Source organism: Coturnix japonica, chromosome 4, assembly GCF_054131305.1.
Source record: "Coturnix japonica strain WE chromosome 4, WE-NBRP24, whole genome shotgun sequence".
NCBI classification, from domain to species: Eukaryota; Metazoa; Chordata; class Aves; order Galliformes; family Phasianidae; genus Coturnix; species Coturnix japonica.
The window spans coordinates 81,686,126-81,704,146 of record NC_140666.1 but is presented as its reverse complement, the minus strand read 5'-3'; the positions used below and the strand labels follow the sequence as shown (position 1 = coordinate 81,704,146).

The 18,021-nt window shown below is 40.7% G+C and overlaps 1 protein-coding gene across 28 annotated transcripts in view; it reads left to right on the top strand.

Moving 5' to 3' along the window:
* The first annotated feature begins 1,336 nt into the window (after positions 1-1,336).
* The window catches only part of ABLIM2 (actin binding LIM protein family member 2), a 133,827-nt gene continuing 117,142 nt past the window's right edge, over positions 1,337-18,021 (top strand). For 12 of the 28 annotated variants that reach the window (XM_085547435.1, XM_085547433.1, XM_085547421.1 and 9 more), the window contains exon 1: positions 1,796-1,890. In XM_085547435.1, the coding sequence (XP_085403561.1) occupies positions 1,875-1,890 (16 nt within the window). In that variant the 5' untranslated portion in view covers positions 1,796-1,874. Of the gene's footprint in view, positions 1,570-1,795; positions 1,891-18,021 lie in introns of those variants that run through there. The other 16 variants (XM_085547434.1, XM_085547431.1, XM_085547427.1 and 13 more) reach the window with 2 other exon arrangements.

The following is an 18,021-nucleotide window of genomic DNA, read 5'->3' as shown; positions in this document are numbered from 1 at the left end:
CATAGCCACAGGCTTACCAGCATCACTCTGAGAATGCCTTGAACTCATGATGGTTATTATATGCAAAGATATTTCATGATCAAATTATTACACAAATTGCAGTGATGCTGGAAGCCAGATCTCATTAGCATGAATGCAGAACAAAGACAAGACGAATGCTGCACAGCCACAATTGAGATTCTTTACACATTTCTGCTAGTGTGATACAGAACATATATAAACACATGGATATTCATGTATGTTATGTAACTTCATGGGACTTTACAAGGCCAACAGCAACACAGCTGCTTCAGCACAGCTGGGCAGCCCAAGAAAGTTTTCCATGGCAAATGGGTGACAGATGGCTGGAGGATGGAAAACAGGTAATGAAAGCAGCAAGGAAAACATGCTGTTAAAGAGAATCAATGATTCAGTTAATGATAGGAAGTGACAGCAGCTGCTGAAGTTACAAAACAAGAGTTTTAAAGGAGGAGTTAATACATTAAAAGAGTGGAATCTGATAGAGCAAATCCATGAGTGGCACTGAGAAAGTGAACAGGGAACATTTGCTTTTTCTTCTAATGAAAATAGCAAAAAGCACGTTGAGCAAAAAGTAGATGGCTCTTCACAGCAATACATTTCAATGTGAAATTCCTCAAGCAGGATGCTGTGGCTGCTGTAAAGTGTGCATGGATTCAAAGAACAGCTGAATAAGATAATGGAAGAAAATGCATGGAAGTTTCTTTAACACAAAGAATGCACATCTGGCTCAGGAAGTCCCTTCTGTTGATATCCCCTGCTAGCAACTGCTATAAACAGGACACTGGATTCACAGAATCATAGCTTAGGTTGGAAAGAACTTCAGTCTAACAGTTCTAACACCCTGCTGTGGGCCACCCAGGCTGCCCAGGGCTCCATGCAACCGAGCCTTTAGCACCTCTGGGATGGGTCATCCATAACCTCTCTGAGAAACCTGGATTGTCCCATCCTCATTGTAGGTTCGTAGTCTCTGTGGTGGTACTGATTATCTCCAGGTGCACTCAATCCTAGATTTGCTTCATTTGAATGCAGAGCAACCTTACCCACAGTGCTGATTCCTTTCTCTGCAACACTGAGCTGCCCTGAACCCTGAGCTCCACATAAGAGGAGCTGTGCAAGGCTGTGTTATGTAATTGCAGCTGGACTTATCTAGGTTTCTTAAAATGGATTTATTATTATTTTAACATAGTTTCTACCAAAGCTATAGTAGTTAATTTTTAGACAGGTGGAATACTGGGTTGGCTGATGTCTATAAACCACTATGAATCTTCATTTCCAGTACGAAGGATGGGTGAGAATTCACCTGCTCCAGAAAGCACTGCCTTCCTCCTTAATAAACCAGCCGTGCTGCCAGACAGCTGTGGTGCAGCGCTGCCTGGAGTGCAGGCCGAGCGGAGGAACAACATAAACACCCTCATCTTCATTCTCCAGGCGTCGGGGGACATGCTAAAGCACCTGTGCGCTGACTTGCTTTGGCAAACGCATCAGCCGCGCACCAGTAGGGCAGGATGATGCAGAAGACGATCTCCCCCGCGGAGCAACGGGCAGCAGGTGGGAGCAGGCTGCGAGCAAGGTGGTTTTGGGTTGGGGGGGTGGGGGGGGGAAGATGCAGCAGCGCTGCCCGCAGGAGCAGCAAGGCACGGAGGGGGATGTAGTCCGTAGGGCTGCCTACACTTCCCAAGGTGCCCGCTGCGCCGAGGCCGTGTAGGGGGTGCGGGCACCTGGCGATGGGGCGGAGCCGCCTGCCCCGCTGCGGGCGGCGGGCGGGGATGGGCTCGGTGCCGCCCGCGGGGGCGCCGTGACGGCGGAACGGAGCGGAGCGGAGCGGAGCGGCGGGTGCGGCCCCTCTGCACGCCATGAGCACCGGCACAGGTAGGCGGCGAGCCCTCCACTAACCCTGCTTGGGGCTGGGGAGGGAGCTGGGGTCTGTCGCGGTGCGGGGGGAGCGAGCTGAGTATTGTCTATTTGGAAGATAAGAAAAATAAATGGGATGTCTGTGTATCTCCGGAGGGAGCTGTCGCAGCGCAGGGGAAGCTGCGGATGTCGGGAGAGATCGTGCTGAGCCGGGTGCTCCATTGGGGCTGCCGTCGCTCCGGTCGCCGCCCGCAGCCCCAGTGGGAGCCCCCCGGGTGGGCTCGGCAGCCGCTGCCCCCCGGTGGTGTGTGTGGCTGCGTTCTCCGCCTGCCCCTCCCGCATAACCGGGGCTATTTGGGTGGGGGTATTTGGGGTGACAGTTCGGCCTCTGCTCCTGGCCGAGCGTGTCGGCAGTGGAGGGGAAAATCACGGAGATTTCATCGGAACCTCGGGTAGGATTTCCACGCAGGAGATCCAGTTGCCTAGGGCGATGTGAAAGTAATTCATGCCGTGACACAAGCAGTATTTGAGAACTGGCTCAGAATTGTGTTTTCCAGCGATTCAGCATTTGTCTGCATCGGGTGGCACAGGGGGTGGTTGCTTCAGAGCGCAGCTGATGGCCAAATATTACAGTTTTTAAGGCAAATACAGGCTTATGCTTAGGGAAAGGGGAGGCTTTAAGAGCTGATTGTATATTTCATTTTTGAGCAGAACAGTAGAGGCTAAATATACCCTCTGCCACAACGACAAGGAGATGTGGAATAGCTGCAATTACGTGCTGACTCTGTATGTCAACACGCTTAATCACACCACATCCTCTCAACAAGCCAAATGGGAGCGCAGCACGAACAACGAAGGGCATTGCTCCCTGTTAGAGCAGTGAGAGACCTGGGGTCAAACACCTGCCAGAGACCTCAGATCATAATGTAACTTTCCATTTCCTCTATTGGAAGTATCAGTATTGTCCTGCTTTTCTGTCAGCTGTGCTCCTGTGTGGTCTATGTTTCCAGCCCTGGGGGAGAGCTATGGCTGGGGCAGGTGCATAGGGGGCACAGGTGGAAGCAGAGTAGGAATGGAAATCCTGAGCCTTTCCTCTGACTTTAAAGGAATCTGGATGGTTAACATAGATGGTGACATCTGCATTAGAAATTATTAAAGTCGCACACAGAATCATATCCTGTTACCAAGCTGTAATCTTCAGTGGAAGAATATGTAATACTATGAAACATTTAAATTCAGTAGCAGTTGAACTGAGGCTGGTAGAGGGAGTAGAAAATTCTAGAGTTGTATCTCAAGGATGTTTTAAACACAAATTCAATAGGTTGCAAAGTTATAAACCCAGAAGAAGAGTTAGCGGGTAACAGTACAGATGAGACTTGACACAGTTCTGTCTCTGTAATTGCACCAAACATGATGTAAAGAAATAGCAAAAATGAACAGTGCCAAGATAAAAATAACAGCCTGAGTATAAGGGTGGAAAAAACCCCCGAGAGTTCTTAGCTCTCATTTGAAAGTATAACTGGTAGTTTAGGCACACTGGTTTTCAGTATCACTTCAGCTTTGATGTTTCCATATTTCCCTTTTGCCTGTCTATGTGGACTGAGTAAACAACTTACAGTCAATTTCTACAATACATCAAATGTGAGGATCTCAGCCATTCTCTCTGAAGTTGGTTCAAATTTTCCATTTACATCAATGGGGCAAGTATCATACAACAGATTTAATGCCACAGCTTGCTTGAGTAGAATTACTGTTTACAAAAGTTTTCCACAAATATTACCCTGGAAAGGCTGTGATTCAAAACTTGGTGATGGCGCTGTAACAGGAGGATGTTTCTGTCTCTGCAAAGAAAATGAGGGTGAAATTTGGTAGCAAAAATCAGCCCCATGTAGGGCTTCAGGAATCCAGGGCAGATCTGAGTGAGATGAAGCCAATCTTTGTAGATCTGTGCTTGCTGCTCCAGAAACCTTTGCTCAGTCTATGTCTTCTGTATATATAACATTTGGCTTTAGATGTATAAATGTTTCTATTTGGTAATATGATAATAATGGCCCAAGAGGATATACTTTGAAATGTTATTCTGTATTAATGGACTACAGACTCATGGCGTAGTTTTAAGTCTAGAAAATATATGATCATGTGGCTTAGAAAAACTCAGCTCAAATATAGTATGTTTATGTCATAATTAGATGTTCTTACACATGATTTCTCCTCAGCTGAATTCCATGTACTTCCCCCTGATTTTGGCTGAAAATACGTCAAGCAAAGGCTCCCTCACAAGCCTTTTTACCTAGGAGAGTTGCATTGAATGATTGTATACTCAGGATTCTAAGTGTAACTCAAGAATTTATGATAATATGATCAGTCCGGTAGTTCAGTTCTTTGCTGTCTTGAAATCATAGCAAGATGAACAAAGTAGGTTAAAAATTTGGAATTCAGGAAAAACTAGGTTCTCATCAGGTCCCAGAAATAGGCTATTGTGGTGTCAATTATCTGAGTGCAAAAAGAATCAAAGCTAATTATGTACAATGTGTATTATCTTAGATTAATTTAATGTCATGACACAAATTCATGTGGATGTTTAGTCTCTAATCTACTCCATCAGTGGGGAAAATTTGGTTGTGTCAGAAAGCAGGTGAAGGGAGTTTCACAACCCAAATAGGGCAAGATTACAGTATTACTGGTTGCACAGGCTGATGCCACAGGTTTAGTGTTCTGGCAGGAGGTTTAATTCCTTTTCAAAGTTCACATGCAAATATGAACAGTACGAACAATAGCATGATTGTTTTAGGCTGTAGTATATTTTACAGTTAGATACACTGTTTTACTTTCTGCTCTTTGCTTTGAGCACTGGTAGAAGAGAGCATTAAATTACTGGATGGGAGAAGCAAGAGGTCTCCTTGCTTTAGAGTTCACCAGCTAATGAAATATGTATGTGTGTAGATCAAAATGCACAGTCCTTGATGTTTTGTAGTTAAAAAGAATTAGAACTACTTCATTTCGTTGCCATTTTAGCCATGGTACAATACTGCTGAAAAAATAAGCAGTGGCACATGTTTCCTGATGGTAATTCTTGACATGAAATTAAATTGCATGGAATATACAAGGAAGCTGTATCTTATGGTTCTAAAAGATACTTTTTTGGTTGAAAATTATTCTCTATAACATCATATTTTTAGCTGGTAAGAACACAGAGCAGTGTGCTACAAGAAGATGAAATAGGTTGGAAAAGGTTATCAGGGGATATCTACCTCAGCTGAAACTTCTGATTGCAGGATGTCCCAAGCACTGCTCAGACAGGAAAGGTAGCCAGTTCTGCTTCAGCAAACCTGGATGTATGACTCTGAGCCATCCTTGCTTCTTGCCTGTCTGCAGTGTAGTACCTGTGCAGAGCTGAGCCCCTTGTGTGGCTGCATGTCTGCCTGCAGCTGGCTGCTACTTCTGCACACTGGCAATGTACTTCTGCTTCTGTTTCTCAGGGCATTAATATCTTACATACGTAATGCTCAATATTCTACTTTCTCATTAAATGGAGAGCTAAGAAAAGTAAAGAGCTTAAAAAAGATGTTAAAATCAAATAAAGCATGGTTACTGAGATAACTTTCTCCCTCTTTTCCCTCATTCTGTGCTGTGGACTGGCCAATATCAGGGAAAGTTATGAAACTCTGGTTGCAGTTTTCCCTGCTTTGGCAAATCATTCCCCTTTTTACAGCTCACAGACCCCCCAAAATCCAGGCTGTGGAAATCTCCCTCCTTACTGTTGGTAACTGGAAGCTCAGTGCAGCATTTTCCAGTCTTGATGGGGGACATTTTTGAGCAAAGCAATCACTGTAGTGAATTAAGAAGTGGAATGCTGCTGCTCCTCCCTTGTTCATTCATGCAGGGGGGTGGAGAGGTCTCTGAGATTATTGGACAATTTGCTGGCTCATTATATGCATCCCTAATACATACTTTGGGCAAATGTTTCTGAATTTAGATGATTTCCCCATGTCAGGATCTATTAGTGGTGTGTCAAGGCCCTGAGCTGTTACCATCTGAAATGTTGGAGGGATTTATTCACAGCTGGTTAGCTGATGCTTGTACTGTGAAATTCAGATGGAGTCATCTTTTGCAAGAACCACAGTTATTTACTTCTCCATTTTGGAAAGGATTGTGGGAGGAATATAAGCTCCATTCAGTGTTCAGTTCTGTCTGCTTTAGGAGCTATTTTTCTCCCTTTCTCTGCAAAAACTGGCCTTAGTGAAATTGATCAATATCTCTGTTTTGGAGATTTTCCTCCAGCTGTAGTATGAGTTGATTTATCTATGGCGAAGGGGAAAAAAATCTAACTTCATTTAGCCATGAAAAGTAAACACTTCTGAATTATATCATTAGAGTTGTTTTTAAAATACTTTAATGTTCCCATAACATGGTGGGGTTTTTCTAAATAGAAACCATTATTTTTTAGGATTAAGTGATTTTATTTGTTTTTAATTCTTTTTTCTTCAGTAACAGAACAAATCTGGTCCTCATGACACATATAGGGAGCAAATGTGGCACCATAATTACACAAATACAGCACCCAGTTCCTTGTTCCACTCCTTTTCAAGAGTCCCTCCCTTCATGTCATTTCTAGCTCAGGTTGGTCCAATGAGGAGAGAGGATGAAACATGAATGTCTTGTGTTCTTCCCCTTCTCTCTTGTCAAGTGTTTTGTGGGACAAAGTATATACATACATATATAAAGGCCCTCACTCCTAGTGGCTTATAGAGTGAGATAACAGAATACAGAATAATTGTGGAGCAGTATGCACGCAACAATTGTTTTTCTTTGAGTCTGTTTCAAAGGATAACAAAGCAAATCCCTAAGATACAGTTCATATGGTGAAATCCTTAGGGAAAGAGGTAGGAGTTCAGATTTGCTATCTATCATATGCAGAAGAAGTCAAAGAACCTGTTCTACTTGGGTATGTCATGTGTGAGTTTTGCCACTTCAGAAAATAGGTCATTGTAGCTCATTCCCCTCTCAGGTATGTGGCTTGTGGATTCACAAGTAGCAGGAAGCCTCAGAGGTTTTAACTAGTTGCTCAGAGGCATTTAACTAGTTGATTTCTAAATAAGCACTGGGATCTTACCCTCTAAGCAACATTAAATGGGGTTAAATTATTAATAATAAATAATGATTTATATTAAATTAATATAATAACATATATAATATATATATATATATATATGCACTTGTTTATATATATATATGCAACATTTAATTCAGAGAGTTCTTGATCTAAGGACAGATTGTGTTTGATTTGTTGTTACTTTTGTCAAGAGTTCACTGAGGTGTGTTTATAAATCCCAGTTTAAAGTGATGTGAATGCTCTAGAAGTCATGAAAAATATTTTTCCAGTTTCATCTTTGTTTTCATCTCAGTTCCTTTTGTTTACTTTGCTCAGTTTACACATTCTCTACAGCCCTTTTCCTTTCCTGTTGGTGCAGACTTTTCTTGGATCTGCAAGTCATTTCTGTTCTTTACCTTGTAATGGAGCAGCAAGGGGCTTTAAGAGAGTTCAACTGACAAGTTCACTTTCCATAGCCTAGTAGTGTTTGCCTTGTTCCTGTGTTCTCTTGGCTTTGCAAACCAGCAGCACTAAAACAATCACTTGGTTATGATTTTGGATACAGTGCAGATACAGGGGATCTAATCTTTGAGGCTGCATGTGTATGATTGTGTAGGGCACAGAGACCAAAGTGAACCACAGAAGCTGGCTGTGTTGCTAGTGTTACCCTTGATGAGAGGAAGGCAGGAATAGAAAAGGATTTGCAGCCAAATCACATAAATGGAACACGAGGCAATCTGGAACAGCTGGAGCCTCGTCTGTCTGTGCTGCAGCCAATGTCTGGCAGCGATGGCAGCACCTTGCCCTGCAACTCGCACATATGCTATCTGTTCTGCTAACCGGGCCACACAGCAAGCTCTGAGTGCCAGTGCTAGGGATTATGCTTGTGGTCTGAGTTCCAGTGTGCTCAATGGTTCCTTCTCTACTCAGACTAAACTGAAAAAATACCATGCTCTGCCCTTGGAGTGGGACAGAACTGAGCCTGGGCTTGGGCTGTAGGTATGTGATATTGATAATTGGTTAACATGGAGCTGTGTGCCCCCTGAAGCCTACCCATGCTGGATGTGGCTTGGAATTAGACCTCTAAGCATCCTACTCAGCTGCAGATTTTCTGTGGTTATCTTAATGGATCCTACAGCAAGGCTTCAGAGCTCCTGTGGAGGTGCTGCAACAGGCAGGTTCATCCACGTACCTTGCTAATTGTCACTCCTGCCTCAGGAAGTTGAGTAAAGGAAGGCATAATGTAAGAGTATTTGCTACTTCTGCAACAAGAAGAGCATTTATGTACTGCAGACCTGTTGAGCAGTTGCCTAGAAGATGCAGACTTTCTCCCTTGGGCTACATATTCGTAGCTCCAGGGCCCCTCCACAACCAACACCAGCCTGGTTTGTTTGTGTGTTTTTGGTTTTTTTTTCTTTTTTTTTTTGTGAACATCTGGCTTCTCCAGAAGCACTGGGACTGGGAGAAGTGCTAAACATCTGTCACCTGTGGGTGAAATCAGTGTGAGATGCTGTGGTTGTTTTTTCCCCACCCTGCAGTAAGGCCATTTATTTCTGTGGTTGTATACAGAATTAGAAATTTCAAATATCTTTATTCAATATCTTTATTCAAATAGCCATAGCTGTCCATGATAAACTAAGATAACGTGTCAGATACTGCCTTAATATGTCATTGCCTATGTGTTTACTAGCACAAGACTTTAGTAATAAGCATTACTATTTTGTCTCACTGTATATCATATTCATTGACTTCAAGATCATAATGATGCCTGCATCAGCCTGGATTAACCATCTGGGGCCCTGTGTCTAGCAGTGCCCATTGCCCTGATTTGAGAACTGTGGGTAACAGATTTAGCAACATCTTACAACATGATCAAATTGTAAAAGACTGGGATGAGAATGAAGTGATACTTCACACAAAATACCCAATTTAATTGCTTTTTCAATAGCTGGGCCTAAATGTCATTGTCTGCAGAAAGCCAGCAAGGTAAAAAACTTTAGTATACATTTATGTCTTAATAGAGCTACCCTGAAAAGCAGATTGGACTTTGTCTGTATTATTAATTAGAATTGTCCTAAGATTGAAATCCAGCTTGTGCAGAAGACCCTTGATACACAGTTATTTCTGAACCTTGGAGTTCAAAAGAATTAAGTTATATACTGCATTTTCAGGAAAATCTGTGGAAGCAGGCACTTATTTCAAATTCAGATTTTCTTCCTTAGAGAAATTTCATTTTAATTTGTGATAAGCCACAGTTTTTTTCAAGGTCAGTGTTCATTTTCCATAGGAACAACGTGGTCAGTGTCGCATATGAGCAGGAGACTAACATGAGAGTGATGCTGCCAGCTTTGAAGAAATGCTCAGCTGGGTTTTCTGCATATTGTCTCTGAAGCACATAATGTCTATACAGATCTAGAAGCGTGCCATAGTCATGGCTATTTTGGAAAGCTGTGCACAGCTCTAACTGCAAATGGAAGTTGGCAGAATAAGCCTGGCTGTTAAGCTAGAGCTGTCAGAAGCTGCTATAATGTTGGTGGGATATGTGCTTGAATCACCCATTCTGGGAAAAAAAAAAAAAAAAAAAAATCTTAGTCTAGTTTCTTAGTCTACAAAGGTTCTTAATAGTTTTGGAAATACATAGGGGGCACTCCCAGCTTCAGCCCTGGTAATTATCTTGTACGTGTTTCCAGAGTGCTGCTGCAATCTGTTCAGCAGAGGGATGGGTGCTTGCAGCACAGCTATTTGCACTGTGGACATCAAACAGCTCACCAACTTCAAATCTGGAGTTTAGATCCATCTTTCTGTTTGATTCTAGTTATTTGTTTAAGCTATTTTAATGGCACTGTACAGTCTACAGATCAAATTCAGTTGCTTGATCACCTGCTACTTCTCTGTGTAACTTTTTGTTTGTGCTCACATATGTCACTACTGAGATGTCAGGATGAGCAGAGCTGTCTTCCCTAAAGACAGCAGAAGTTAACAGACTTATCACTTTACCTGAGAGTCCTTTTTTATACCAGTCAGTATTCTTGCTTAGAAAGTACCATTCTCTTTTATAGTTTCAGAAACACTGGATATCTTCTCTGTTTGCTTTAAATGGATCTGTGAAGGCATTGTGTGTCCAGCATTGCTTAGTGACTTCTTTGCGGTGGGTAAATAGCAAAATGTGATATGGCTGAGAAAGCTATTTGCCCCATGACTCCTTGCTGTGGTTCTGGAGGGCAGGATGGCTGTTGTTCTCTGGGCATATTGGAAGATGAAAGACTGCAGGTTAGCTGAAAACCTCTATGATTTCTTTAGAGAAATTTCAGTAATTATGGTATGGAACGAAAAAGTATGGTATGGAAACTATTTTTGCTGCATTGACACTGTGGTATTATGAAGAATCAGCAGTTACCAAAGATCCTATATTAGTCTCAGGCTATTTGACATTTCAGCTTGACAGCTATGTATAGCTCTTGAACGGCAGTGAGCAAGGGTTTGTGATGGACAGCGAGAGCTCCACGTGCAGGAGGGAGTGACTCAGACTGGTCGCTCTGTATGCTCCACTCTGTCTTGCCTATGGGCTGTGATCTCTTCAAGATTGCTATGCCTCAGATGACTACTATGTCTCACTGTTAGCTTACAAGGTTTCTTTTTATCAGCTTCCCCACACTGTTTGTTGCATACCTCAGTGTAAGCGTTCTGAGATATTATGCCCTAAGGAAGTCATTAATGCGATAAAACTTTGGAAAGCTTTTCTACATACAAATAGTGCAATCAAGAGGGTAATTAATGTTGTTACAAATTTTCCCTATATTTCATCTGGCTGTGATTTATTTAGCCTGCATGCTTTCGCAAGGAGGCTCTGTGTCATGTACTGCACAAACAGCTGTACTTTTTTTATTCCCAAAATGGAAGGAAACTCCAGAATTTTCTCCTGCGTTTTCTCTAGAATTCCTTCAGTTTTTGGATTGCATGGCTTGCTCTTCACATTTATAGTGTCAGGATTTCCTTTTGGTAGAATTTCATTATAGCAATGTTGATGTTGCATATTTTTATAAATGTAATTAGATTTTTAATAGTACACTTCATCATTTGGATGCAGAGCTCTCACAAGAGAAGTGAGTTGTTAATTCCTGTGTAGGGAGCTGTGGAAGGAGCTCCTCCTATATAGGGTAGCTGAGAATAGATTTGTGACTTGTTTGGTAAGACTGGTCAAGAGGAAAAGTATGAGGAATAGCAAAGCCTCACATCCATTGAATCACTTGGTCTTTCTATGTATAAGCTCAACATGTTTTGGGCTTTTTCTGGCACTGACATAAGTGACTGACGTTTCTCTTCAGAAGTAAGAAAAGAAAATTAACTCTTGTTTGTTGCTTTCCACCAAGTTCGGAAAATAAAATCCAGTTTTTAGGTTTTCCAGTGGCTTAAGGATGAACAAAGAAAAGAAAGAATTGGAGTTGAGTATAACTGACTGCAATTAGGCTGACTTCTGCTGTTAATGCCATGTCCTAGGCAGCCCCGATATTCTCTTTAAGTTTTGTTTCTATCTGGATCATATCCATGAGACTTCATTCCTATAAAGAAATCAGGATTACATCCAATGTCAGTTGTCAAATAAGACTGCACATAAACCAGTTAAGAAAAAAAGTTCCACAAAACAATTCCAACCCTGGAAAACGTGAGTTTGTTTTTTGCTTTATTTTACACGCAAAGGCTGCCTGCTCTGGCACCAGAGCTGCAGCTGTGCAGCCCCACCAAGGAATCTGCAGCTCGCAGCACACATTTCCCAGCAGAGCCCTGCCAGCAGCTGCCACTGTCACTTGCCTGTTGTTTCAAGCTGTTTAGAGGTGACATAACATCAAGGAGATAACATGCAGCTCTTTGCTCTAGGGGCAGGGTTAAGCTAATATTTTCCTCACGCTGAAGGTCAGTGCCTTTTGCAGAAAAAGGGCAAAGCCCCTGATGTGCTTATCCATTGCCATTTCCTAACCAGTAAGCCAGTATAGCAATAGGAGCAGGATGCAAACACTAGGCTGGGTCAGCAACTGAAACAAAATGATGCCTGTGCTTTGCTGAAGGGTGTCAGATGGCTGAAGATCTTCATAGTCCAACTGAAATAAGATGAAGAGCTAATTTCTTCAGTTTTCATCAGTTGTGCTCGCATTAATATAATAAGTAACTTGGAAAGTATTTTTGATTCAGACTGATAATACCTCTAAGCTTTTGACCTCCCCAGTGAGCTGAGAGCTTAGTTACTGGGGGGAGATTATTTCAGTCCTGAGGGCTTGTGCTGAGTCAAACTTGTTTACTGGGAAAATCTGTCTACATAAGGTGGACCTGCTCCAAGCCACACATAATGTTTCTGTTAGAAATTAGTTGAAGCAACCACAGGGTTTCAATGAAACCGTGACCCAGGTGCATCACACTGACTGTCACCTAACGTTTCCTACATAGGTGTGGCAACATCAAGATCCTGTATTCATGTGTTTGTCTTCAGGTTGTGATCACTTTGTATCTGTAAAGAAAATCAGGTATCTCCTGGGGACAGGAATGGTTTGGGTTGGAAGGGATTTTTAAATCCATCCAGTTCCACCCCTCTGCCATGGGCTGCTTATCCCCTCACCCATCCAGCTCAGGCTGCCCAGGGCCCATCCAACCTGGTGCTGAGCACCTCCAGGGATGGGGTACCCACAGCTCACCACCCTCTGAGTAAAGAATTTCTGCCTAACATCTAACTAAGGTCTCCCTTCTTCTAGCCATCCCCCTCGTCTTCCTATCTCTATTGCACTGTGTAAAGAGTTAGTCTTCCCTGTGTTTATAAACTCCCTTCAGGTACTGGGTGGCAGCAGTGAAGTCTTCCCAGATTGGATGGGGCACTGAGCAGCCTGACATATTAGGTGGCAACACTGCTGAACATGAGGGAGCTGGAGCTAGATGATCTTTAGGGTCCCTTCTGATTTAATCCACTCTGTGGTTTTTCACAGGGCACCCTTGGCATCATACACATAGTAAGCTTTAACTGGGCACAAAACAGGAATATATTGAAAGGTAAACTCCAAATTTTGTAGAATTTGCAGTTTGTTTTAAGAAATAACTTGGAGCTTATCTTCAGAGCTATTCTTGTGAAGCCCCAGATGAAACAAGAGGCAACCTTCAAGCTTTACAGCCCCCATAGGGAATGGCTGTCAAAATATGCTGTGGGAGAACATCAGAATAAGGCGCTAGAAGACTACATTTATCTTATGCATGTCCAGAGAGTCTCAAGAAAGCAAACATTCTAATGCTAGGGATGCTGACTTATCAAAGAAGTGCAGCTTTATTGAAGAGGATTAATTTTACTAATACATGCTTCAAGTTAATAGGGCTTCAGAATCTCTGCCAATCCACAAATGCATTAAATTTAGTAGGCATTTTATTGTGCCTTTGTTTTGGAATGGGCATTATTCTTGTTTACTGCTTGACCAAATTCCTCATTTTTAGTGCTCATTGTGATGCTTTAAAAGTTATTCATCTCAAAAATATTTGAAGAATCAATTTTAGAATAATTTTAAAATTCAAGACTGGTTGTGTTCTTTTTTGCTTATAGCCCTACTGAATTATGAGAAACTATGATAAATTCCGGCTTACAAACTGCTGTATTTATTAAAAACTGTTCCGTGTGTTAGACTTTAAAATTTGAAGAACCTTTTCTTTTTTTCTGAGAATGTTTGACTCAAGTATTTTAAATGTTGGAGACTTCAGTGTTACTCACAGACCATTGCTACATTGCTTTAAGTTCCTTCTGCAGGTGTAGATACCGAAATGTTATTCTTTACAACTGAGCCCCCTGCCCCTTTATTTATGAAGTACTCTGTTACAAATAATTAGCTGAATAACCTCTTCTGGAAGGATGCAGGTGTTTATGTCATTTAATGCAAGCAAATAGTAGATAAAATATGCTAGGACATTAAATATTTAAACATCGTTTTCAGATAATGGTTTTGTTTATTCATCTTGAGAAAACTACAGGGCACGTTAGAAGCACATAAAAAAAACTGTAGCTATGAAGCAAGAACAAAGTTTGATTATTACTCAGAATAAAATTAATAAGCAAATAAATCTACAATAAAGTATGTCACTACATTGGTATTTTAAAAAAGGAAACTATTTTGAGTGTGACACATTTTCCACATCATAATTAAACAGATAACCTAATGCACTATGTCATCTCAGTAACATCTGTTCTATCTGTTGCCTATGGGCTAGGAAATTAAGCATTGTGGCAAAAGCTGTGCAGGCAGACCCAGCAGCTCAGAATTTAATGCTCCAAGTAGATGGGGTCAGTTTTGGGTCTTTCTGTACCTGTCACGCTGATGAGATACTTCTGGCCCCTTGATCGCACCCAGGTTTGTGGATGTTTAGTGCTGGGCATGTTGCTGCTGCCCTGTTTCTCTTTCTCCTTGTAACGCTAAAGTTGATAAGTGGCATGAAATGGATTTTGCTGGTGTTTCTGGTGTGTGCCATTCTAAGTCATTACCAACCAGTAATAGGAATATGGTAATCTGTAAGTTTTCTTTCCTTAGATTATTCTTCCTTTAATATCCTGGAAAAGTGGCTGCATGGCAACATTAATGTGTTATTCTTCCTCTGAACAAGGTGTTTTAGTGTATCACTGGAATTTTAAATGGTTTTGTATTTTACTCTATGCTTACCCCTGAGATTGAGCTATCAAGTAGAGCATGTGCGCATGCAGGAAAATTGGAGGAGAATGCACACACAACATTATTTATGTTTGTAAAGTAAAATATGAAGTGGAGCCTCTTTTCTTTTGCTCTTAGGGCTTTGTGTTGCTCATACATGGAATGAGATGAGGAGATCTAAAAAATAGTGAAATTTTCTAACCACTTTCTGCAATTAAAACATCTACAACTAGATTAAATAAAAAAGAAAAAAGATTTATGCATCTTAGATCTCCCATTGATGGTACTTAATCTAAAACCTCAAGTATTTTGAAGCTGTTTCAAACTCCCACTTCCTATGTGGAAGAGTCAGCCAAATTTCAACACACAGGAGAGCAGTACTCCAAGCATCTGAGTTGAAAGGGAACTACTGTACTGTGTGAATAATAAAGCTTGTGCCTAAGATTATGCTCCATATCATATGTGGTTTAGTGGGGTCTGTAGTTACTGTCACAATAAAATTAATACTTTTCTAAGTTCTGGCCCCAGAAAGTGCATTGTCAAGTGTGTGACTTTTAAGCCAAATCAGTTTTTTCATATGTTTGGCATATGCATAAACTTAAAATGATGGCATTTCTCCCCTACTTCACTATGACACTGATAGCACTGTGAGATAAGAAAGTTATTTATGCATCTGAAAATAATAATCCATTTATTAGAGTGTACCCAAAGTTAGATTCTGCTTTATAAGAATCCAGAGGTTTAAAACTACAAGTTCAGAACAGAAATGTTGGCTTTCCCCTTCTCTGGAAATCCCAAGTACATTATGGCAGTTCCAGAGTAAAGTTTTACTTCATTAATTGTGTAGTAAAATGTTATGATGGAAAATGGCCTTGTAAAAACTGAGATGAGCAAAGATGCTGCCAAACACCTTTAACTTGGAGCACTGAATGCCAGGCTACTTTTCCATGGATGTTAAATATGAATTTGGGAGCCTGATTGCAGTCTCCTTGCTGTAAAGCATCGTCATGCACTTGTGGGGATGTTCATGTTAGTAGTTTGAGACAGAAGATTTATTTGTGGGGGATGTTGAAGCACTGTCTTCCACTCCTTCCTGGTGTTCTGGAAAGAAGATGGAGGCAGCCTCTTCCTATGACAGAAAAAACAAGAGTCAATCTGACAAGTCTGCAGTATTGGAAGTTCAGACTGGCATAAGAGGCGGGGGGGGAAGCCCCAAAAGTAAAGCACCAGAACAGGTTGTCAGGGGAAGTCGTGGCCTTCTGTCCTTCCGTCAGATCGGAACTAAGGAACCTGATCTAGGGGAATCTGTGGAACGGGAGGCTGGGCACAATGACATCCAGAGGTGCCTCCCAGCCTATGTGATTCTGTGGGTCTAAATATAGTCTCTGTGAGTGCTAAATTTGATTTTGGCATGATTAAATTTTTATTTAAAACTGGAGCAGAAGAACAAGGCAACACTTCTGAAATTCTATTGCATCACTTACAAAAAAAACCAAAACACCTGTAGACAGGCTTTCAATGGAAATAATTCTTCTGTAGCACAATGATATCTCAGCTGAGAGCTAACATGACTGTCTTAAAACTGTAGCCATGTCTCAGGATGTGTGTGTCCATGTTTTGTAAGGGGTCACACTTAATTTTGCACGTCATTAACTGAACAGCTGAGAGGATTCAAGAGTCGTATTTCCTGTTCTGCAACAGATAATTAAGAGATGTAATCTTACAAAGCTGACCTGGGGAAAAAAGTCAATATATTTCCAACGTTCTGTAATTTTTTTTCTGCAAAACAGAGTACCCAGCTTTTAAATTTTGATTTTATATGTTATTACTACAACTAGGCTGCTTTTAAGATCATGTATTGATTTCAAGTTGAATCTCGAGACCAGTGTTTTCCTGTGGAATGAATGTAAAACAAGTAAATTCTTAGGAATCTATCTAGGAGAGGTAGAATCTCATAAACATAAAAACCATCTGTGAAATGATTGTGAAAGATTATAGAGAAGATTATCAGTTTTAAATATATCAGATTTTTTAAAATTTTCTTCATAAAACTAATAACTGGATTTAATACATGACAGGATACAATACAGGATTAGCATATAGTCATACTGAAGTCTTTGAGTGGACCTGAGTGTATTTGAAAGGGTTTGGGTCATTTTTAAGCAAAATAAATCTTGCTGTGTAGGTAGACAAATGCGTTTTAAAGCAGTAGTTATAATGCTAGCTTTGCACATGTTACTGCTTTAAAACAGGATGTACATTGTGAATGAAAAAAATAATCTCAGTCAATTTCAGCTTAATTAAAAATAGTTTATTTTCAGTATCTTGCTAGTTTCCAGTAATTATTAATAGATCAAATACAGAAATGGGAAATGTGTGGCAATGTCATTTTGCTGGAGAATCCTTGGGGCATTGTTGTCATACTGCTTTAATAAAGGGCAGATTGGCTGCATATCTGGAGAAGAAACAATTATAAGCCTTGTTAAGTGGAACTCAGAACCAGGGTTGGCCCAATCACTTGGTAAATAAATGTTGAACTCTTGAACGCCATACTGAATTCCACTGTACTGCTGCAGTTATTAGTAAAATATTACCATACTTATAGGAAACCTCCAAGACACCACCTTTACGAAAGGACATTTTATCAACAAATTGTGGATTTTTAAAGTAGTAGCTATTCATCATAGAATGATACGACATTGATTTTTGGATTATCATTTTTTTTAATATATTTTTTACTGTTTGCAAATGATTAATCAGCATTTAGGCACTTCTTTTGGTTAGGAAGAATAATTAACAATATGTTAACATAATTAGCAATAATAATATACAACATAGTTAACGATAATTAACAATGTTAACAACTATTAACATAATAATGGTTGCAGGTGTTCCTTCTGAAATATTATTTTTTTAAGAAACAAACATGAAGAAAAAACATTTTTTGTTATGAATAGCAGGCTCGGAGATCTCCTGAGTCAGTCACTGCTTTCAGTTATTTCTTCATTGCAGGTAGCCTGTAAATCTTCTTTTCTCATGGAGATTAGACTTGGCGTGTTTTTCTTTCCCCTACCTCTTTCTCTCTGTCTTCTGGGTGATGTCTGTGTTTGCCAGCATCTTTGTTTTTTTTCCCCCTCCAATTAATCTATAAAGATTTCTTAAGAGTCTACATTAAAGACATGGTTTTCATGTGAATTAGCATTTACTTCTTGAATATTCAGAATGTGGAAATAAGAGTTTGTAACATTGTGGGAACATTTATTCAGAGAGAGACTTCCTTTTTCCATCACCTAATTTTAAAACTAAGAGATTAAAGATATTTCCTGTTCATTATATAATGCTAAGTATTGTTAGTTTCTGCTCAAGAGGGATGGATGCTTAAACCATTATAAA